The sequence below is a fragment of the Sapajus apella genome, unplaced genomic scaffold, assembly GCF_009761245.1.
Source record: "Sapajus apella isolate SASKATOON/1434 unplaced genomic scaffold, GSC_monkey_1.0 scaffold151, whole genome shotgun sequence".
NCBI lineage: Eukaryota > Metazoa > Chordata > Mammalia > Primates > Cebidae > Sapajus > Sapajus apella.
In genome coordinates, this window is record NW_022437091.1 from 2134932 (window position 1) to 2157436 (window position 22505).

At 48.5% G+C, this 22505-nt stretch overlaps 1 protein-coding gene, 1 long non-coding RNA gene and 1 pseudogene across 3 annotated transcripts; 2 read left to right on the plus strand and 1 right to left on the minus strand.

Annotated features, from left to right (window-relative positions):
- Positions 1–4973: 4973 nt before the first annotated feature.
- PCK2 (phosphoenolpyruvate carboxykinase 2, mitochondrial) lies at positions 4974–14735 on the plus strand. 2 transcript variants are annotated; one of them, XM_032265702.1, is made up of 10 exons: positions 4974–5038; positions 7668–7913; positions 8835–9019; positions 9107–9310; positions 9664–9851; positions 10173–10335; positions 10610–10828; positions 13346–13483; positions 13759–13854; positions 14111–14722. In XM_032265702.1, coding segments are annotated over exons 1-10 (1896 nt in total). In that variant the 5' UTR covers positions 4974–5036; the 3' UTR covers positions 14566–14722. The 2 variants fall into 2 exon arrangements, with proteins under 2 accessions (XP_032121593.1, XP_032121592.1); XM_032265701.1 differs by lacking the exon at positions 4974–5038 and adding an exon at positions 5053–5334 and having other exon boundaries at positions 14111–14735.
- A 3953-nt stretch (positions 14736–18688) lies between these two features.
- Positions 18689–19953, plus strand: LOC116541489. The gene is made up of 2 exons (XR_004264831.1): positions 18689–19540; positions 19853–19953. It is a non-coding gene; the product is annotated as an uncharacterized LOC116541489 (long non-coding RNA).
- Positions 19954–21194: 1241 nt separating this feature from the next.
- LOC116541400 lies at positions 21195–22307 on the minus strand (annotated as a pseudogene).
- Between the last annotated feature and the right edge of the window lie 198 nt (positions 22308–22505).

The following is a 22505-nucleotide window of genomic DNA, read 5'->3' on the forward strand; positions in this document are numbered from 1 at the left end:
CATGAGCCACCACACCCAGCCCATTTTAAATATTTAAACACGAGGCTTCAGAACCTCTATTTGTACTGTTGCCCCAGGTCCTACATATGTTAGAGATGTGTCTACATAAAAACAAGTCATTTAAATGGAGATGAATGTGCTATGAAGAAGAGCAGGGTGCTACGAAATTTTCTTTCATGAAGACATTATGTAATACAAGGGCATTATGTAATACAACCTGCCCCTGTGATGCATCACAGGGACAGGTTGCCTAAGAAAGTCATATTAAACCAAGACTGGTCAGGTGCATAAGAAGCGACCCTGCCTGGAGGTGTGGTCAGGGTGGGAACTCCAAGCTGCAGAAACAGCATATGCAAAGGCTCTGAGGCAGGAAAGAGGTAGACATGTTCACAAAACTGAGAAAAGATCCATGTAGCCGGAGAGTAGAATGGTGATAAGTGAGGCTGGAGAAGTCAGCAGGGGCCAGATCATGCAGAGCCTGGGAGATCACATTAAGGGTTTGGGCTTTATTCTAAGAGCAGGGAGAAGCTACTGAAGGGTTTTCAGTAGAGACATGACGTGATCAGATTTGTGTACAAAAAGATCACGTATGTCAGCACTTTGTGTTTGTGGAGGAAGGCAACAAGGAAATCAGAGTCTAATGTATTAGAGGGCTAATGCCATAACCAAGTTGAGCCTGGGGAATATCTGCAGTTGGAAGCACACTCTGAGATAGAACCTTGTGTCCAGGTGGTTTACTCAGGGGGCCTCTCAAAGAAAGTGAGAGTAGCAGGACCTCAGAGAGGGAAAAGTTGAATGGCACTGTAGTTGTAATCAGCTGAGCATAAAGAGCTCTGGGGCTGGGAAGGATCTTCAGAGTTTTCCCAAACTGAGGCGAAGGGCCGGGCCTCTGTACACTATAACAACCTGTCATTGGATACATACTGCCCCCAGGAAACAGGCATTGCATTTGTTGAGACCGCTTCCTTCGGCTACAAATAGTGCTCAAGGCAGTATTCAGCTGTGAGCCATTAGCAGCCAACACTCAGCAGCTCGAACAATGAGCGCCATGATCCTGAAGGGGGAATCTGGGCTGCACACTACAGCATCCACAACTTAGGGGCTGTGAGACTTCCAGGATGAACCCAGAGGCCCCTGGGAGTACAATGTAGATCAGGGCAAGGCTGGTCACACTCTGCCCCCTGGTGGTACTCCTTGGACATGGGGCCAGCTGATGGGTCAGGCTCCCCCAGCCGGGAACTAAAGAGAAGCGTGTTCAAGGAAATCCACACATGATCCCCTTGCTCAGTCTGCCTAAAGCCAGAGAAGGAATTAATGGTGGGAAAGAAGGATTCGGAAACGTGGCACTCATTCATTCTTTTATTCAACCAATTTTTATTAAGTGCCTATTCTAGGTCAGTGTGGGTAACCCCCCATATAGGCACCGAGGAATGAGAGCTAAGCAGAACCCTGGCACAGTTAGGGCTCCTCCTGATAAAGGAGTTGTAGGACCTTGCTCAAGTTCTTGTGGAAGGCTGCCCTCAGAACAGCAATCCACCTTGGTGACTGTGAACTTTATCAGCTCTTGCTACTGTGCTGCTTGAAAAGCATCTTCCCATAAAACACATTGGAAGCTGCCGGAAGGTGGCAGTAACCTTGACAGCTCTGTCACTGCTATGTGACTTAAAGCATCCTCCTATAAATCTTCTTAGAAGTAGTTTGCCTATAGCTAGAAGTATTGCACACTGCGCCCTCTTCACTGCGCACGGCCCACTTTCAAGCCTCAGTGACCTAATGGGGGTGGACCCCTTACTGCACACGGCCCTTGCCTTCGTGGGAATGGGCCCCTTGCTGCACACTGTTCACCTCCTGGCCTAGGTGACCTAATGGGGGTGGACCCCATGTTTTATTGCTCATGACCCTATCACTATCCTTAAAGATGATTTCACTCACTGCCCTGCCCCCTAACCTATACACAATAAATACTTATGTTTCTGGACATTCGGGGCCTTGCCTGACTCCACTCATAGGTGGCATGGCCCCTTGAGCCCAGCTGCATTTTCTTTTTACTTCTGTGTCCTGTCTCTTTATTTCTTGAATTCTGCACCTCAGCACAGCATAAGGCTCACCCCACGACCCTGTGGGGCCCTCAGCCCTACAGGCCAGGTACTGCTAGGAGCTAGGAGAAAAACAAGATTGAAATCCTCACTCTAGGGAGGATTACAGACATACAAAAATAACTACAGTATAGTAAAGTGTGATAAGTATAAAAATATAGGCATATACATGGGATAGAACCAACACAGATGAAATAGATGTTCATTCTAAGGGATGAACAGAAAAGGCTCATGTGTGTTTGAGTGCAGATGGGCAAAAAAAGTTCACAGAAGTGCTCTGGAAACTTCTGATAGGAGAAAAGGAGGTAAGTGGGGGTGCAGGGGTGACAACAGTAGATAAATTATGAAGTATGAAGGACATCAGATACCATGTGATGGAATGAGCCTTGAAGAGATTTTTGGGTTTTTTTTGTTTTTTTTTGAGACGGAGTTTCGCTCTTGTTACCCAGGCTAGAGTGCAATGGCGCAATCTCGGCTCACCACAACCTCCGCCTCCCGGGTTCAGGCAATTCTTCTGCCCCAGCCTCCTGAGTCGCTGGGATTACAGGCATGCGCCACCATGCCCAGCTAATTTTTTGTATTTTTGGTAGAGATGGGGTTTCACCATGTTGACCAGGATGGTCTCGATCTCTTGACCTCGTGATCCACCTGCCTCGGCCTCCCACAGTGCTGGGATTACAGGCTTGAGCCACCGCGCCCGACCGCCTTGAAGAGATTTTAAGCCTAAGAGTGATATGATCTAATTTTTAATGGTAAATCGAGGGGACAGTATAGGATTTGCAATGAGCAGGGGGACTTGGTGATTAGAGTCAGAAAGACTTGGATTCAGATACCATTTCTCCTGCTAACTGGTTGTGTGACTTTGAACAAATGACTCTTTAAGCCTCAGTGTCCACATCTATAAAATATAGTTGTGAAATGGAATGAGATTATGCATGCAGAGTTGCTGACACAGAGCCTGGCACCTACTGTCCATACCATAAACATTATTCTTCTCTCTTAAATCTCCATGGTGGATTTGCATGCACAGTGTGGGGAGTGGCTTGATAGGGAGAGGGGTTGGTGTTTGGAGAGGCAGGAGTCCAAGAAGTGTCTTAGAAGCTATCACCTGAAGCCAGGTAAGAGATAAGCCCTGAACTAAGGCAGTGGCCATGGGGATTGTTACAGACTTAAGGGCTAATTGAGAAGTACAAATCCAAAGGTCCTGGCATCTGATTGGCTGTGGAGGATAAGAATAGTCTAGGCTGATTCCCTCTGGGGCAATTGGCCAGATGATGGTGCCATTTGCTGAGGTAGGAAACCATGAAAGCAGGTACAGGATTATGGAGAAGATGATGACCTTCAGGTGCACCATGCTGCCACCAGTGTGGCACCTTTAAGTCCAAAGTTTGGCCAAAAGGCATCCGTTTGAAGCTGGGTAAGTATGGACAGAGTTTGGATCTACAGACTGGGGGGAAAGAGATCTAAATACATATACCTGAGGGTGAGTGTAGGCTGGAGCCTGAGGGGTAAGAGACGGGGACCAGCAGTAAGCCTATGGCTGGAGACCAGCTCTCCTTATCCCAATATGTTCCAGCATAGAACTCCAAGAAATCTGAGAATCAAGATTGTTTCTATTGACAATGGCAGAACTCCAATTAAAATTAGCTTGAGCAAGAAAAGAAATGCATCGATTCCTATAACTGAAATCAGTAATCCATTGCTCTCCATCTCCCTGCTCTGCTTCCTCTAGGCTGGCTTCTGTCTCAGACAGATTCCTGCTTTGCAGTGCCAAGCTAAGACCCAACAGTTCCAGGCTTATATTCTACCAGCTCAGCAACCTACAAAAAAGAGAGCTCACTTCCAAAGTTTTCAGAAAAAGTCCTGGAGAGGGATCTCATGCCCATCCTTGAACATCCCTGATTGCTGTGGCCAGAGTGAGAGTGAGGAATACAAAAGTTGGCCAAACTGCAAGCCTACCCCCAGAAGCGGTGATGTCAGACCCACATGACAATACAGACTGAGGTTCCCGAAAAGAAAATCAGGGTGCTATTACCAGAAAGGCGGAGTGGATGCTGAGCAGACACCCATCATACATATGCTGAATTTGAGGTGCTAGGTAGCATTGTGGGTGCTATCCAGTGGTCTCAGGTTGGCGAGAGATGTCCGAATGGAGATATAGCTTGAGAAATCACCTGAGGACTTTATGGTGGTAGTTGGGTGGGCAGATGTGTTTCCTCATTGGATTGTGTAGAGAAAGAATGACCAGGCCGGGTGCGGTGACTCACGCCTGTAATCCCAGCACTTTAGTAGGCCAAGACGAGCAGATCACGAGGTCAGGAGTTCGAGACCAGCCTAGCCAACATCGTGAAACTCCATCTCAAAAATTAAGCCAGTGTGGTAGCTGGTGCCTGTAATCCCAGCTACTTGGGGGGCTGAGGCAGGAGAATCGCTTGAACCCGGGAGGCGAAGGTTGCAGTGAGCTGAGATCGTGCCACTGCACTCCAATCTGGGTGACAGGCAAGACTCCATGGCGGGGGGGGGGGGGGGAGATGACCAGATCAGAAGACCAACGAAGAGACCCAGGGATGGAGAGCCTCCATTTCATGGTAAGGCAGAAAGGAGCCCTGTTCAGGAGGAGAAACGGGGATTTAGGAGTTGGGGACTAAGTAGACCTTAGCACTGGGGACTTGGACTACAGAAAGGCCCGAGGCTCAGGGTGTCGGGTCCCCAGGAGGAACTGGAAAGGCAATGCCCAACCCCCTAACTTCTAGACGTCTGGCCCCTGTGGGTTCCCGCCCCTGGCCTCGCCCCTCATCCCTAGCTTGTTTGCCACCTAGTGTCTCTCCCGAGAGCAAGAGTCCTCAAAGTTACATCATGTGCGGCGGGGAGGGCGGTGGAGCATGGGGGCGGGGTCTCGAAGTCGGGGGCCGAAGAGCGGACCCAGTCCTCCAATGGGAGATGTGGGTTTGGCGGATGGGAGACAGGGGTTGGGGCGGCGGCTGGGCTGTCCTGCGGCTGGAGCCCCGCCGGGGCCGAGGGAGCCGGCCTGCCGGCAGGGCGGAGGGAAACTCGCGCCGGCCCCGCCGGGTTCCGCCCCCGGGCTGCCCGCCTCCTTTATAAGCTCCTCCCGCCAGCCTCGGCTGTGGTTCGCTTCGTCGCGCTCCCTCCTTCCCCGCCTTCCGTACCTCCCCGGCTCCGCTTGGTTCCGTGGCTACCCCGCAGGTGCCATGGCCGCTTTGTACCGCCCCGGCCTGCGGTGAGTGACCCCCTGCCCGGGGCCCACCCGCACCTTCCGCCGCGCTCGCCCCCTCGGGGCTGACAGTGGCGCTCTCCTGCTCTCAGCCTCCGCCAGCTTTCCCATCCTAGGCGGAGGCGGGCGGGGGCGACTGCTGTGGTCCGGCCTCCAGCAACGTGCGTCTCTCAGGAGGGCAGCCGGCCGGCGCTCCTCGTTTCCGCCCGCACCTCTTCTCTGCCTCGCTCGCCTCCGACCGCGCGGTCCCTGTCTGCCACTCTCAGAACTTCCTCCCCTTCCTCTCTCTTCTCTGCTGAGCCGGGTCTCCGCAAATCCTTCTTTCCTTCCCAGATACCTCCCTCGGACCTCTAACGGGCTCCCAGCCCGCGCCCCAGGGTGCTTCCAGAGGCTTCAGGGCCCTGGAGACAAGGGTACGTGAGCCCCAGGAGACTGAGCTCAGAGCCCCAAAAGAAGGTGGAAGGTTAAACATCCATTCCCGGACTGGAAGGACTGGAACCTGGCGGAAGTCCAGCGCAGCCCGAGGGACCTGGGGCCAGGGGAGGGAGGCAAGCAAGGTGGGAGGTGGGCGCCACCTTGCCTTGTGGTGGAACCCAGGTCCCAGTACATTTCTTACATAGCTTGGCTTCTTCCTCTGTCCAGACCTGGAGCCCCAAGGCTCCTCCTGCTTATCTGCTCGTCCTCTTAGCCTCCTTTCTGTTCTCTGAGACTTATCTTCTCCTTGGCTTTTGTCCCAGAGTCGGAAATGACCCACATCCCTCCCACAGCCCGTTCCACTTGACTAGGCCTTGTGGGTGGTCTCTGGAGGAAAGGTCCCACTTAGGGGCCTGGAGGAGGGTGTGGGGGCTTCACAAGAGATAACCTGAGCCAGGCTCCAGCTGCAGAGAGGCTCTCCTCGAGACTGTGTGTCTTTTTTGTTGTTGTTGTTTTGTTTTGTTTTTACAGAGACAGGGTTTCACCATGTTGGCCAGGCTGGTCTTGAACTCCTGACCTCAAATGATCCGCCTACCTCGACCTCCCAAAGTGCTGGGATTACAGGCGTGAGCCACCATGCCCGGCCAAGACTGTGTATCTTGAAAATTAATGCTCAGGGAGAACTTCCCTCTGAAGCAGGAACAGACCCAGGGCCCAGTAGCCCTCTCCCCTGCCCCTGGGCCACAGTGATCATCTATCCTGCTTTGGTGGGAAAATCCCAGCCTCTAGCCCAGCCAGACTCAAGCTCCCGCATCCACATCCATGCTCTGAGTTTTCTCTCTTCCTCAGGCTAACACCCTCTGAGTCTGAGTTGCTGGCAGGCTGCTGTTCCACCCTCCCACCAACACCAAGGCTCTCTAGGCATATGACCTCTAGGAAGGAGAGCCAAGGGAAGCACGGGGTCACGCGGTCCTGGGTGTGAGGGGCAGTTTCTGATGGGTGAAGCCTTGGTAGAGGAGGAGAGTAACATCCCTCTCATGGCCTTTGCTCTCTTGAGCTTACTCCACCTTGGGTCCAGGCCAATCGGTGCAGACCTTGCTTCCCTCCCTCCCAGGGCCATGAGAGGACAGACAACAGGACACTGACCTCCTGAGAATTAAGCTCATGAACCCCAGCCAGTGACACTCATTCCCCAATGGTCAACCTTCCGCACAGTTCAAAAATACTTACCTGAGAGCAACATTTTATGCAATCATTGTTGGTCCAAATGGGCAGCAGCAGATCCAGGTCTTGGAAGCTCAGCATCCAGTCACCTATTCTCTGTGTGAGAGCCCACATCTAGAAACCTGGCACTGGAAAGATGTTATACAACCTCAAAGACTGGGATCTTTGCTTGGGGCTTTCATAGTCTTACAGCATACACACCAAAAGGAAAAATAAAAACAGCTGCCATTTTAACTCATAAAAAAACGATACTTGAAAATGGAAATAAAATGGATGAGGCTTCAAACACCAGACATATGAAGTTGTCACCTGGGCCTAGCTTCTTGACACTTGTGGCAAAGGCCCCTACTCATTTCTAAACATTGATTAGAGAGTTAAACATGGGTATGGGCTACACGTGCAGCAACATCAGCAGGCCTGCATAGACACTTCTACACAGCCAGACGTGTGCCTTTTTTGCTCATTTGGCCATGTCTGTCCCTCGCTGACCAGGAGACACCCTCCTTAAGCCTCATAAAGGCTACAAGATACGTGTGTCCTGAACAGATCCCACACACCAACTGCACCCTGCTCTTCATGGTCCCTGCACACAGACATGTTTTAGCAGGGTGCAGCAGCCCAAGCTTTCTGTCTCCCCACCACCTGCCTTATCCACCCTTCATAACAGCAGCCAGCTCATGGCCTCCCTGTTTCTCCTGCAGGCATAGCTGGCATGGGCTGAGCCCCTTGGGTTGGCCATTATGCCGTAGCATCCAGACCCTGCGAGTACTTAGTGGAGATCTGGGCCAGCTTCCTGCCGGCATTCGAGATTTTGTAGAACACAGTGCCCGCCTGTGCCAACCAGAGGGCATCCACATCTGTGATGGAACTGAGGCTGAGAATACTGCCACACTGACCCTGCTGGAGCAGCACGGCCTCATCCGAAAGCTCCCCAAGTACGATAACTGGTAAGCCTTGGGCTCCACAACCTGCAAGATAGGTGCTCTCAGGCCACTTTGGGTTCACCAAAGCAAAATCAACTTAACTAGACCATCCCAATGGAATGAACAAGAATGAAAGCTTTGGGGGAAACAGACTCAGAAACTGGGATTTGTTTTTTGTTTTTTGTTGTTTTTTTTTTTGAGATGGAGTCTCGCTTTATCGTCCAGGATGGAGTGCAGTGGCGCGATCTTGGCTCACTGCAACTTCTGCCTCCCAGGTTCAAGCAATTCTCCTGCCTCAGCCTTGTGAATAGGTGGGATTACAGGCATGCACCACCATGCCCCGCTAATTTTTGTATTTTTTTTTTTTTTTTTTTTGAGACGGAGTTTCGCTCTTGTTACCCAGGCTGGAGTGCAATGGCGCGATCTCGGCTCACCGCAACCTCCGCCTCCTGGGTTCAGGCAATTCTCCTGCCTCAGCCTCCTGAATTTTTGTATTTTTACTAGAGACAAGGTTTCACCATGTTGGCCAGGCTGGTCTCAGACTCCTGACCTCAAGTGATCCACCCACCTCAGCCTCCCAAAAAACTGGAATTACAGGCATTAGCCACCACGCCTACCTGGCTTGTATCTTAATGTTAAATGAAGAAGCTGATACAAATAAGATCCTTTGCTTTTCTCTCTCTCTCTCTCTCTCTCTCTCTCTCTCTCTCTCTCTCTCACCAGTTGAGGGAGCTTTTGCCAAGGGCAGAGACCTCCAGAGGGCTGGGACGTTGGGGAACACCCCTTAGATGGGACAAAGCCTGGAGGAAGGGACTGAGATGTGATTGGATGGGGAAAAATAAGACCAACAGAAGACCTGGAGTCAAAGTTGTACTTGAAAAATTGGGTCTAGGGACAAAGGAAAGCTGCTGGCCATCATTTTCCTAACTATCCCCTCTCCCCCAGCTGGCTGGCCCGCACAGACCCCAAGGACGTGGCACGAGTAGAGAGCAAGACGGTGATTGTAACTCCTTCTCAGCGGGACACAGTACCTCTCCCAGCTGGCGGGGCCCGTGGGCAGCTGGGCAACTGGATGTCCCCAGCTGATTTCCAGCGAGCTGTGGATGAGAGGTTTCCAGGCTGCATGCAGGGTAACCAGGACAGGGACACAGTGGCAGGGGCATGGAAGATATGAACAGGTTTGGAACCCTTCATCCAGGGGATGCTTTCCTCCACAGGCCGCACCATGTATGTGCTTCCATTCAGCATGGGTCCTGTGGGCTCCCCACTGTCCCGCATTGGGGTACAGCTCACTGACTCAGCCTATGTGGTGGCAAGCATGCGTATTATGACCCGACTGGGGACACCTGTGCTTCAGGCCCTGGGAGATGGTGACTTTGTCAAGTGTCTGCACTCCGTGGGCCAGCCCCTGACAGGACAAGGTAAGCACCTGCTCTGCCCCAGGGAGGACACGGAGGCCTTCTTACACTTGGAGGAAATCCCAAATCTTAGCTCTCCACAGACCCTAAGAACCTGTCCTCTCTGGCAGCCTAATTCCCAAGATCCAGAGCAGCATCCCCGGCGGGGGTGAAGCTGTGTTTGCAGAGGACTTTGCACAAGATTGAGAAAAGTCCATGTCCAAGAATAGGAGCATGGAAGCTGATGGCTATTATGAGGTCAGGGGCTTCAGCCACCTCTTGGTGCTGCCACTGCTCCCAAGTGTCTCCTCTGCCAACCCCTGACACTCCTGTTCCTGATGCCACTGCCAGCTGCCCCATGACCCCATTGTCCCCAGGGGAGCCAGTGAGCCAGTGGCCGTGCAACCCAGAGAAAACCCTGATTGGCCACGTGCCCGACCAGCGGGAGATCGTCTCCTTCGGCAGCGGCTATGGTGGCAACTCCCTGCTGGGCAAGAAGTGCTTTGCCCTGCGCATCGCCTCTCGGCTGGCCCGGGATGAGGGCTGGCTGGCAGAGCACATGCTGGTGAGGGCCTGGTGAGGAGCAGGGCAGCTGCCGGGGATGGGGCAGGGGTGGGGCCTGGCCAGTCTGCCTTAGCCTCACCTCCCTCTTGCCAGGTGCCAGGCTGGTGGACAGGGACTCCACTTGAAGGCCCAAAGCTTTGGCCCCAGGCTGCTGAATGTTGGGGCTTCCCCTGCTACTACCCCAGGCCTGATGGCAGTGCAATCACCTATGTAGCGAATAAACATCGGTTCTCCCTGTTAAACTCTAGTTGTCCTTCCCCATGCAGACCATGCCCTCACCTTTGATGACCTCTTTCCTATTCCCTCTCTCCTCAATGTGCAGATCCTGGGCATCACCAACCCTGCAGGGAAGAAGCACTATGTGGCAGCTGCCTTTCCCAGTGCCTGTGGCAAGACCAACCTGGCCATGATGCGGCCCGCACTGCCAGGCTGGAAAGTGGAGTGTGTGGGGGATGACATTGCTTGGATGAGGTTTGACAGTGAAGGTGAGGGACCCTCGGATCAAACTCTTAGTTCTGGCTCTTGTCAGAGCCTCGGGGTCTCTTCTCCAGTGTTCACAGTAACTTTGTGAGTGAGAACTTTTCCTGAAGAGCCAACCCTGCCCCATTCCTCTGGCAGCACAGCCACCCTAGAGATAGCCTTTCCTCATCAGATCTTGGGTCCATCTCAGGACAGGGTGGGGTGGAGCAGGACCTTCGTTGGTCTTACATCTCAATTTTTCCTTGTTTGGTCCTTCCTTTCTTTCACTTCTCCTAAAAGGTCGACTCCGGGCCATCAACCCTGAGAACGGCTTCTTTGGGGTTGCCCCTGGTACTTCTGCTACCACCAATCCCAACGCCATGGCTACAATCCAGAGTAACACTCTTTTTACCAATGTGGCTGAAACCAGCGATGGCGGCGTGTACTGGGAGGGCATCGACCAGCCTCTTTCACCTGGTGTTACTGTGACCTCCTGGCTGGGCAAACCCTGGAAACCTGGTATGTGTGGTGGGGAAGTTCTGGCACAGCCTCCAGGGCTCAGCACCCTAATGGTGGAAAAGCCTTCTCCACAACCTCCAGCAATCTTCCAGGACTGCCAGGAGGCACCGGAAGTCATGAACATTTGCAGTTTCCAGTCCCAGGCAAAATGTCAGTTCATGTCCCAACTCCACCAGTCACTGGTTTTGTGATCTGGCTAAGTTGTTCAATTCCCTAAGCTTTAGTTTCCACATCAGTTGAATGAGGGTAGTTATGATAGTAGCTATCTGATGAGATTGTCGGAGGCTTAAATAGTGCATAGAAAGGGTTTAACACACTGACAAATACCTAGTAAATTCTCAATAATAAATACAGGCTGGACTTTTTTAATGAAAGAAAAAGGAAGGACTTTTGGAAATTGTTGCAGAAGGTATTGGGCTCCAAGCACAATCCATAAAGTTTGACCCATTAGGAAGAAAGGAAACCTGCCTCCTCTGCTCCGACTCTCTTCCTGCCACTTGGCTCCCCCTGTGTAGTAACCACTGTCTAAATGTTAGTATTGTTACCCTTACCCTTCCCCTGTTCCTCCAAAGCATTCACCCCAATCCTTCCTACAAACAAAATTAGGTCAGTGCTTGAGTCTTTCCCAGAAGCCAGTTTCTGAATCCTGTCATTACCCTGGGTGCCTGGGAGTCCCACCTCTCCCTCAGCCCTGCACTCTGGACCTTCAGCATTCTTTCCATGGCCATCTGCAGTCAGGCAGTCCAGACACCAAGGGCGGGGGAGCAAAGAAGAGCATGGGAGGGGAGGGTGGCCTTGTGGTCACTACAGCCTATATTCAGATTCGCTAGGCTGGCCTAGCAGTCACCCTCCTTGCCTCATCTAATCACCCTTTATTTTCTCTGACACCATCATTAAGCCCCCCTCAGACTTCCCACCCAACTGAGAAATCCAAGAAACTTTAATTTTTCCCCACAGACTAGTTCCCCAACCCTTTCATCATCACCAGATTCTGAATGACTAGGGCATCTTGCACCCAGCTTCAATTCCCAGAATAATACCCTGTGTTAGGGTCCTGCACTGGGTACTGATGAAAGATGGCTCTTATCTGTGAGGGGAGGCAGAAACTGGGGTATGGGAGAAGGTGGGGATTTTGGCTCCATGGTTTTCCTACCCCCCAGGTCTGACCAGCGACCTCCAGCAGAGAAGGCGCGATGACCACTCGGGGGCCCCACAGTGGTGCTTCATACATGTGCCACTGACTTAGTCCCAAACGCTCTCCAGGACATCTGAAGGTGCCAAGTGTGACCTGGGCTCCTGAGGTTATGCCTACCCATGTGATATCCCTGTCTGTGTTCTTCAGGCCCTATCACTTCATCAGGGTCTAAGCAGGCTGGGGAAATCATCAGCATTTTTTTAGTTTTAAAATCAATTCCTGTCTGGGCGCAGTGGCTCACACCTGTAATCCCAACACTGGGAGGCCGAGGCGGGTACATCACCTGAGGTTAGGAGTTCGAGACTAGTCTGGCCTACATGGGGAAACCCCGTCTCTACTAAAAATACAAAAATTAGCTAGGCATGGTGGTTCACGGCTGTAATCCCAGCTACTCAGGAGGCGAGGCAGGAGAATCGTTTGATCCCAGGAAGCAGAGGTTGTAGTAAGACAAGATTGTGCCAGTGCACTCCAGCATGGGTGACAGTGCGAGACTCTGTGTCAAAAATAAAGAGTTAATTAATAAAATAAAATAAAATCATGGTGTCTCACACCTGTAATCCTAGCACTTTAGGAGGCTGAGGTGGGTGGATCACCTAAGGTCAGGATTTTGAAACCAGCCTGGCCAACATGGTGAAATGCCATCTTCACTAAAAATACAAAAAAAAATCAGCCAAGTGTGGTGTCGGGTGCCTGTAATCCCAGCTACTTGGGAGGCTGAGGCAGAAGAATTGGTTAAATCTGAGAGGCAGAGATTGCAGTGAGCCAAGATTGTGCCACTGCACTCCAGCCTGGGCAACAGAGTGAGACTCCATCTCAAAACAATAAAATAAAATAAATTCCTGTTTCCATTTTGATAACTTAGGAGAGCCTGTCTTCCCCAGTTTGTTGGTTGTCTGAAGTACTGAGCTGACATTCTTAGTTTTTGCTTTAGGCTTGGGTATTTATGTAAATAATAATCTCACAAATAAGGAAATAGTGTCTGGGGGAAAAATTATTATAAACTTATGCCCATATCTAACCCCATTCCCTTGAGCCCTGGTCAATGCCAAGTGCCTGTAGCATAGCATAAACATTAGTGCACCGCCAAACCCCAATTTCTCTCCCACTCTTTTCTCACATAGCTCAGCTGGCAGCACCTTCGTGGCTAAATAACCTGAGCTTTTGGAGATGTCCTGGCTCCCTTCTCTCTGCTCCTTATTGCAAAAGGTTCTAGGCAGCTGATGAGGGGGAAAAAAAAAAAAGCAAGAATGTGTGCCCATATATGTATATGTTGGAGGTTGACATGACCTTGGAAACAATAGTGTTTGTATTTCTTCTGCCAGGTGACAAGGAGCCCTGTGCACATCCCAACTCTCGATTTTGTGCCCCAGCTCGCCAGTGCCCCATCATGGACCCAGCCTGGGAGGCCCCAGAGGGTGTCCCCATTGATGCCATCATCTTTGGTGGCCGCAGACCCAAAGGTAAACAACATGTGAGCTCCATGTTCTTGGCAAAAGGGCTATCTCTGTATTAGGGCCTACCTCCCTCTGATCCAGAGCCTCAGCCAGGATTTCACCTTTAGCTGTCTGTCTCCAGAGTTCTCCCCTGGTGAATGCAAACCTGGAAGGAGGAAAAGGGTTTGAAAATGGGATAGCCAAGGTCCTAGGAGAGAGAGAGTATCAATCAAGCTCACCAGAAGGGCTGGAGCGAGGGTCCAAAGGAAAGGACTGCCTGTGACTGTTCATTGGTGATCTAGGGGTACCCCTGGTATACGAGGCCTTCAACTGGCGTCATGGGGTATTTGTGGGCAGTGCCATGCGCTCTGAGTCCACTGCTGCAGCAGAACACAAAGGTGAGCACCTACCCCATTCCTCTCTCTCCTCTGTGTGCACACAGCACCTCATCTCTCCCTCCCTGAGCCAGACCTTCCTTTTGTCCACCCCTGGAGTCTAATATGGCCCAACCTCTTCCCACCTCTATCTTTTCCCCATCCCTGATGATATTCCAGAACCATTAGCCTTTCACAGCTTCCTCCAACTGGATGTAGGGTGCCCTTCCCTTCCCCAGTGAGGAGGAAGATTCCTTACCCATCCTGCTCCCCTCCCTAGGGAAGATCATCATGCACGACCCATTTGCCATGCGGCCCTTTTTTGGCTACAACTTCGGGCGCTACCTGGAACACTGGCTGAGCATGGAGGGTCGCAAGGGGGTCCGGCTGCCTCGTATCTTCCATGTCAACTGGTTCCGGCGTGACGAGGCAGGCCGCTTCCTGTGGCCAGGCTTTGGGGAGAATGCTCGGGTGCTAGACTGGATATGCCGGCGGTTAGAAGGGGAGGACAGTGCCCGAGAGACACCCATTGGGCTGGTGCCAAAGGAAGGAGCCTTGGATCTCAGTGGCCTCGGAGCTATAGACACCACTCAGCTGTTCTCCCTCCCCAAGGACTTCTGGGAACAGGAGGTTCGTGACATTCGGAGCTACCTGACAGAGCAGGTCAACCAGGATCTGCCCAAAGAGGTGTTGGCTGAGCTTGAGGCCCTAGAGAGACGTGTGCACAAAATGTGACCTGAGGCCGTAGTCTAGCAAGAAAACATAGCATCCATTTCTGGGAATAGGGAAGCCACCAGGCTTGCAGAAAATATGAGCAATTTGATATTAACTAAGATCTTCTGTGTGCCACAGACCTTCCCACAAAGACTGTACAATAATAAGAGATGCTTATCTATTTTACACAAGATTTGTGCTGTTTTCATTTCCCATCTATCTTCACAGTCTTCCCTCTAACACCAATCTCACAATCTTCTTCCGGCCCCTGGAAGCACAGCCCAGCACAATCAAAGATCTGTTTTACAGGCAGCTCTAGCACTGGGTCACAGACTAGAAACTGCTGGGAGAAGGCACTATCCACTCTATATCCTGACGTCTTAAAAAAAGGTGAGGGCCTCAGCAAGCTGCTCAGTGTAGCCCCCAAGCCCAAAATTCCTGATCTCCCACTTAGATTGCAGAAGCCTCTACAACCCCATTCACCAGTGAAGTGGCTTCATTGTCAGTTCTCAAATTTGTTTTTCCCCCTGCCTGACTTACTGGGGGTCAAATTGTATTCACAGAAATATGTTCAATATTAGGACAGCTAACACTTCTGTGGCACCTTCCGTGTACCAGGCACTGTTCTAAGCATGTACATAACAACCCTTTGGGGGAGGTACCATTTTACAGATGAAGTAACAAAGGCACAGAGAGGTCAAGTAATTTGTCCAAAGCTTCACAGTTAGTAAACAATAGAGCTCAGGGTTAAAGTGATAACTGCACAGATATGTCTTTCATGGTAGTATAGCCATCTAGAACTGCAAGGACCTTAGAAGTCACCTATTCTGCCGGGCACAGTAGTTCATGCCTGTAATCCCAGCACTTCGGGAGGCCGAGGTGGGCAGATCACCTGAGGTCAGGAGTTCAAGTCCAGCCTGGCCAACATGGTGAAACCACTCTCTACAAAAATACAAAAATTAGCCAGGCATGATGGAAGGTGCATGTAATTCTAGCTACTCGGGAGGCTGAGGCTGGAGATTCACCTGAACCTGGGAGGCAGAGGCTGCAGTGAGCCAAGATCATGCTATTGCACTCCAGCCTAGGTGGCAGAGCAAGACTCCATCTCAAAAAAAAAAAAAAAGAAAAAGAAAAAAAGAAGTCACCTATTCCATGTTTCTCAAATTTTAAAGTGCCTTTGAATCACCTGGGGATGTTGTTAAAATGCAGATTGTCACTCAGCAAGTCTGTGGTAGCCTGGAGACTTTGTCTGTCTTACAAGCTCCTGGGTGATGCTTAAGCTGCCGGCCTGGGGACTACAGTTTGAGTAGCAAGGTCTTAGCCTAAACTCATCTGAAATCAACTTTGGAAAGTAATCAGGAAAAGACTATGCAATGGTCCCACATGAGTCAGTGGCATCAGCTTAGGATAACTTCTGTGCAATTTGGATCAGGCTGAGTGAATGTATAAACTAAGGTGGGTAGGATGGAAGTCTTTACCCAGAAAAAGAGAACAAACTTCAACAGTAAAATGGAATTATTGGGAACTCCCTTAAAGGAAAAAACTGGAAGAGGAAACACCAAATGTTCTCATAGGAAATGCCAGTGACTAGCTAGAACGTGTAAAAATCTAAAGGTTATAGTGGAACAGAGGTTAGAAGAAAGTTAGCAATGGAGTATATTGTACTTTAAAACACAGCTGCCAGCCACGGTGGCTCATACTTTGGAAGGCTGAGGTAGGCAGATCACCTGAGGTCAGGAGTTTGAGACCAGCCAGGCCAACATGGTGAAACCCCATCTCTACTAAAAATACAAAAATCAGCCTGGCCTGGTGGCATATGCCTGCAATCCCAGCCCCTTGGGAGGCTGAGGCAGAAAAATCACTTCAACCTAGAAGGCAGAGGTTACAGTGAGCTGAGATCACGCCACTGCACTCCAGCCTGGGCAACAGAGTGAGACCCCCATCTCAGAACAAATAAATAAATAAAATTTGAAAGTTAAAAAAATAATAATAAAACACAGCCAAATACTTAGCTTCATAAATAGCATGTGATAACTGAATACCATCAGAAGCAGCATAGCACAGGTATTAAGCACATAGTAGACTCGAGCCAGAACTGCCTCTCAGATGCTTCAGCTGTAAAATGGAAATGCCTACACCTTACAGTCTTGTTGGGAAGATTAAAAGAGTCAATGGAATAAAGCTCTCAGAACTATACCTGGCACTGAATAACCATTTAATACATGCTAGCCATCATGACCTTTCCACTTTATAATGATTAGAGTAGGCCCTGCAAGCGTATATTACATATTGCTGACTCTACAGTTTGAGAGGAACATAAGCAATGTAAATAAAATTTAGGAGGGAAAGAAAATAGATTTAAAAATAAATCCCTCCATAATCACTTCTTTCCATTTTTTTATCGTTTGATCACCTAAAGAGGCAGGTAACTAGGGTTCCAGGCACCTTTCTGATATCTAGATGCACAGGAACAAGAAAGTGTCAGCCTTAAAAATGATTTTTATTTAGCTGGGTGCGGTGGCTCAGGCCTGTAATCCCAGCACTTTGGGAGGCTGAGGCAGGTGGATCACAAGGTCAGGAGTTCGAGACCAGTCTGCCCAATATGGTGAAACCCCATCTCTACTAAAAATACAAAAATTAGCCAGGCATAGTGGCCTATGCCTGTAGTCCCAGCTACTCGGGAGGCTGAGGCAGGAGCATTGCTTGAACCTAGGAGGTGAAGGTTTCAGTGAGCCAAGATCGCGCCACTGCACTCCAGCCTGGGTGACAGAATTCTGAGACTCTATCTCAAAAAAAAAAAAAAGGATTGGATTTTTATTAATTAGAATAAAATTGGGCTGCATGCCCTTCAGCTCCAGATAACTGATAAAATATAGTTAACACATTACAATTAATCATTTTGTTTAAAAATAAAACACAGATACAGAAAACCATATAAAACAAAGATATGGCTGAATAAACTATCATGAAGTGAACACCTTTGGAACCCCACCCAGGGAAAGAAACAGAACTTTGCCAGACACCAACCCTGCCCTGCCCCAACTGGTTGCCCATCTCTATCACAGCCACCCCTTCCTGCCATAGTAGATATACTGTGGTGGGTAATAATCACTTCTTTCCATTTTTTTATCGTTTGATCACCTAAATGTAGATCCTTAAACATTATAGTTTAGCTTTGCTCCCATTTTCTAAAAATTTTCATATGTCTTTTAAGTCTCTATCAGTCTACAGATTCTCCCTCTGTTCCTTTCCTTTCCTTCAATTTAGCCATTGAAGAATCCAGAACCAGATGTTCAGTGTCTAGATGCATTAACTCACTAGGGATTGCAAAACAGCCATGTCTGAGTTGTCATAACAGTCACAATAATTTTATAAAATTGACACTTCTATTTCATTATCCTGTGGTATCCTTTATATAGGAACAGCAAGATAACTGCTTAATTACCTTCACCATCTTAAAAATAATGATTCGATTTCCTATCATCCTTTGAAAAGGTAACCAGTTAGTTACACATTATGAACTCATGGATTTAAACATACTTAGCATTTATTAAATTGACCTTATTAAATGCTCAAATTGTCCCACATTTGGCCATGGAAGCTAGACCAAAAGGAGCTGACTCTTTTCGACATGATACATACTGCTTGCTTCCTGGCTCTCTGGTATAAGTTGTTCCATGCTCATCTTGTTCAGTTCCTTCCCCAAACTTAGAATCAGCCATTTCTCTAAGAATCTCTGGCTTCTTTCGGTGGGAAACGGCATTTTAAGACCACAATCTGGATGCTAGGAGTGTTCATTGATATTGGATTGGTCATTGTTTCTAGATCTTTTTGGTGGATACAGACAGAAGATAAAACCTCAAGAGCTCATACTGATATGTTCCATTCAAAATCAGGGCTAAAGGGTTTTTTTGGTGTTTTCATTTTTTGAGATACAGTCTTGCTTTGTTGCCCAGGCTGTAATGGAGTAGCATGATCACAGCTCACTACAGCCTCAAATTCCTGGACTCAAATGATCCTCCTGCCTCAGCCCCCCAAGTAGCTACAGGTGCAAGCCACCACCATGCCTGGCTAATTTTTTTTTTTTTTTTTTTTTTTTTTGGTAGAGATGGGGGCTCACTATGTTGCCCAGGCTGGTCTTGAACTCCTGGTTTCAAGGAATCCATCTGCCTCAGCCTCCCAAAGTGTTGGGCTTACAGGTGTGAGCCACCATCCAGGCCATCAAAGGGTATTTACTTGTATTACATCTGTAGCCCCTACCCTACATGCAGAAAAATCTGGTTCTTACGGACACAAGACATGAGAGTATTAGAATATCCCACAATTACTTAGTTGCTTTCTAGTCAACACATTTTAAGTCCCTAGGTAAATTAGCACACTCTCCACTTCCATCAACACAGAGAATGCTACAAGGCAATGTTTAAACACATGTATGAGCATCAGCCACTTCCAAAAATGGAACTGTCCCAGGAGCTCTGTGTGGTCACCAGGCTGGGGGGCTGCGGTTAGAGGAGAGGAGCACAACGTTAGCAAGAGAATGAAAACGCTCCTTTCCTTCTCTCCTCACCAGCCCGGCCTGCCCTCTAGTGGAGATGCTAAAGAGCACAGGAAACAGGCCAAGGCAGGTCAGGCAGGAAGTCAGCTAGCTGACATTTACTTAGCAATTATCAGACATGGTCTTAAAATGGGTACTGAAGGTAGAAAACCTCTCTGTGGCTTTAAGCGCAGCTGGAGAGACTAGAGGTTACCCAAATGAAATGTGTTTCACAAACTGGAACCAAGCAAAGTACCAAATTTCAAAATCAAGAGAGGAAAGGCAAAACTGAGTGTATCAAAATGACTTCACTATAATTATTTTTAAAGATATGCCATTTTATTTTTTTCAATAGACATATAGTATACCCTAAGATATAAATGCTCTTATACAGTTTGAAAAACATTACAGGTCATAGTGAGATAAGTTCATAGACTTAAAAATCTTTTTCACTTAAAAAAAGTTAATCAGGCCGGGTGCGGTGGCTCAAGCCTGTAATCCCAGCACTTTGGGAGGCCGAGGCGGGTGGATCACGAGGTCAAGAGATCGAGACCATCCTGGTCAACATGGTGAAACCCTGTCTCTACTAAAAATACAAAACATTAGCTGGGCATGGTGGCGTGTGCCTGTAATCCCAGCTACTCAGGAGGCTGAGGCAGGAGAATTGCCTGAACCCGGGAGGCGGAGGTTGCGGTGAGCCGAGATCGCGCCATTGCACTCCAGCCTGGGTAACATGAGTGAAACTCCGTCTCAAAAAAAAAAAAAAAAAAAAAGTTAATCAATGGATCCAGTGATTAATCCTGTATCTTTCCCAGTTGATGCAATGTGAAGAAGGACTCATTTTGGTCATAAAACCTAAGATTTTTTAACACTTACCTTGACTTCTAAATGTTTTATTTAATAATGTACAAGTTCCATGTTACAAAAGCTTGAATTAAAAGATTTTATTCGGGTTTAAACTGACTTGTAAGAAAGAGAAAAAGAGAATCAAAAAATGAATTGTTAAAGAGACACACTTAACAGAAGTTTTTTGGTTTTCTGGACCTCAGGTGCTGTAATTGTATTAATCAGAATCCTTTGTACAAGCTATACCTTTGTCACTGGTTCATGCAAGCCTTCTCCACTTTGTTTAATGGTGTAATGAGGTAGGTATTATTATACTTCTTTTTCCCCCTTCGAGACAGGGTCTCATTCTCACCCAGACTGGATGAATTGCAGTGGCTGATCGTATCTCACAGCAGCCTCGACCAGACTCAGGTGATCCTTCCACCTTAGCATTCTGCGTAGGTGGGACTACAGGTGCAGCTAAATTTTTTTTTTTTTTTTTTTTTTTTGTAGTTTTTGTAGAGATGGGATTTCATCATGTTGCCCAGGCTGGTCTCAAACTCCTGGGGTCAAGCAATCTGCCCACCTAGCCTCCCAAAGTACTGGGATTATAGGTGTGAGCTACCATGCCTATTATACTTTTTAATAAAAATATACTTTTTAAGAAACCACATTGTTTTTGCATTTATCACGTCACCAGAAGAAATGACTATCATTTTTTAGAAAACTTAACAATGTAGTTTGCACAATTTCCCATGGTATAAAAATAAAAGGCTACAACAAACCTATACCATGAATAGGTACTTTAAAAAAAAAAAATTGAAGGCCAGGCGCAGTGGCTCACATTTGTAATCCCAGCACTTTGGGAGGCTAAGGTGGGCGGATCACCTGAGACCAGCCTGAGCAACATGGGGAAACCTCCTCTCTACTAAAAAGACAAAATTAGCTGGGCGTGGTGGCGCATGCCTGTAATCCCAGCTACACGGGACGCTGAGACAGGAGAATCACTTGAACCCAGGAGGCAGAGGTTGCAGTGAGCCGAGACTGTGCCACTGCGCTCCGGCCTGAGCAACAAGAGTGAAACTCCATCTCAAAAAAAAAAAAAAAAAGAAGACTACAACACCATTTTAATAGTTACCTGGTATTTCTGTGTATGTACTATATGGACCATAATTTCTTTAACCAATCCCATATTGTAAGATATTTAGATCTTTGTTTCCAGTGTTCCACTTTTATCAACAATTGCTATGTAGAACATATATCTTTTTTTTGTTCTAAATTGTTTATTAGGTATGAATTTTACAAACTTTACTTGTATTAGTGGTAATGGTGGAGGTGGAGTGTATTGCGCCTTCTCCAAGCTGCCAGGTGAGAACCACCAATAGTGTGGTGGAACTGATGGCTCTTTTCAAGGCCACGGGTCTTTCAGCCTGCAGATGTCAGCCCACACATCTCGCAGTGCTTGTGGACTGGTTTGGTGATCCACTGGGTGTCAGGATTTCTTCTGATAGCTTTTGGAATGGATCAATGAGAATAACCTCAAAAAATTTGTATATGGAATCTTCACCAACCCAGTGAGAATTCAGGACTCTTAGAGCCCCACAGTGGCATCCAGCTTGCTCCTCTGCAATGGACTGAAGGATTCGAGCAAACTTTAACTGGTTAACACCATGATGGCTCGCTGTAAGTTGCACCCTTAGGGACTGGGCATTTTTGGCCACCACAATGAACACGAATCGTATATATAACGTAACCTTGCTTGGCCTTGTAGCCCAGTTGGTGCACTTTATCAGGCCAGGTGAGACGGGGACCCCTGAGGAGAGCAGAGAGATGGTGGTACTGCCAGCAGCAGACCATCAGAAGAAAATGCATGACATCAGACTGCAATGCTTTCTCCATTGCTCCTGGATGTACTTGTGTGCACCCATCTTGGCTTACCTGATGGCTGCATAGAGAAAGAACAACAATCTTAATGCAGGTCCAGGCTAGACTTCTGGATGCAGTATTACTGGGTCAAAGTGCAAGGCTACAAGGAAGTTTGGTAGAGAGAAGGAAGTTTGGTAGAGACAGCTTCCCTCTGATAAGAAATTCTCCTAGGAAGGTGCAGACGTAAAAATAAACAAGGTATTTATGAGCATATTTGCTTGGCAGGAATATCAAAAAATAAAGTTACTAAAAATAGACAACCAGGTTTGCAAGTCTGTATTTGAAACAATGAACAATAGTGAATTATTTCCTTTTCTTTTTTTAGAGACAAGGTTTAGCTCTGTGCCTAGGCTGGAGTGCAATGGAGCAATCATGGCTGACTGCAGCCTCCACCTCCTGGGCTCAAGATTCCCTCCTTCAGCCTTCCTAGGTAAGTTGGGACCACAGGCGCACGACACGATGGCCAGCTTTTTTTTTTTTTTTTGAGCCTGAGTCGCTCTGTCCCCCAGGCTGGAGTACAGTGGCAAGATCTTGGCTCACGGCAACCTCCGACTCCCGGGTTCAAGTGATTCTCCTGCCTCAGCCTCCCAAGTAGCTGGGATTACAGGCGCGTGCCACCACACCCAGCTAATTTTTTGTAATTTTAGTAGACAGGGTTTCACTGTGTTAGCCAGAG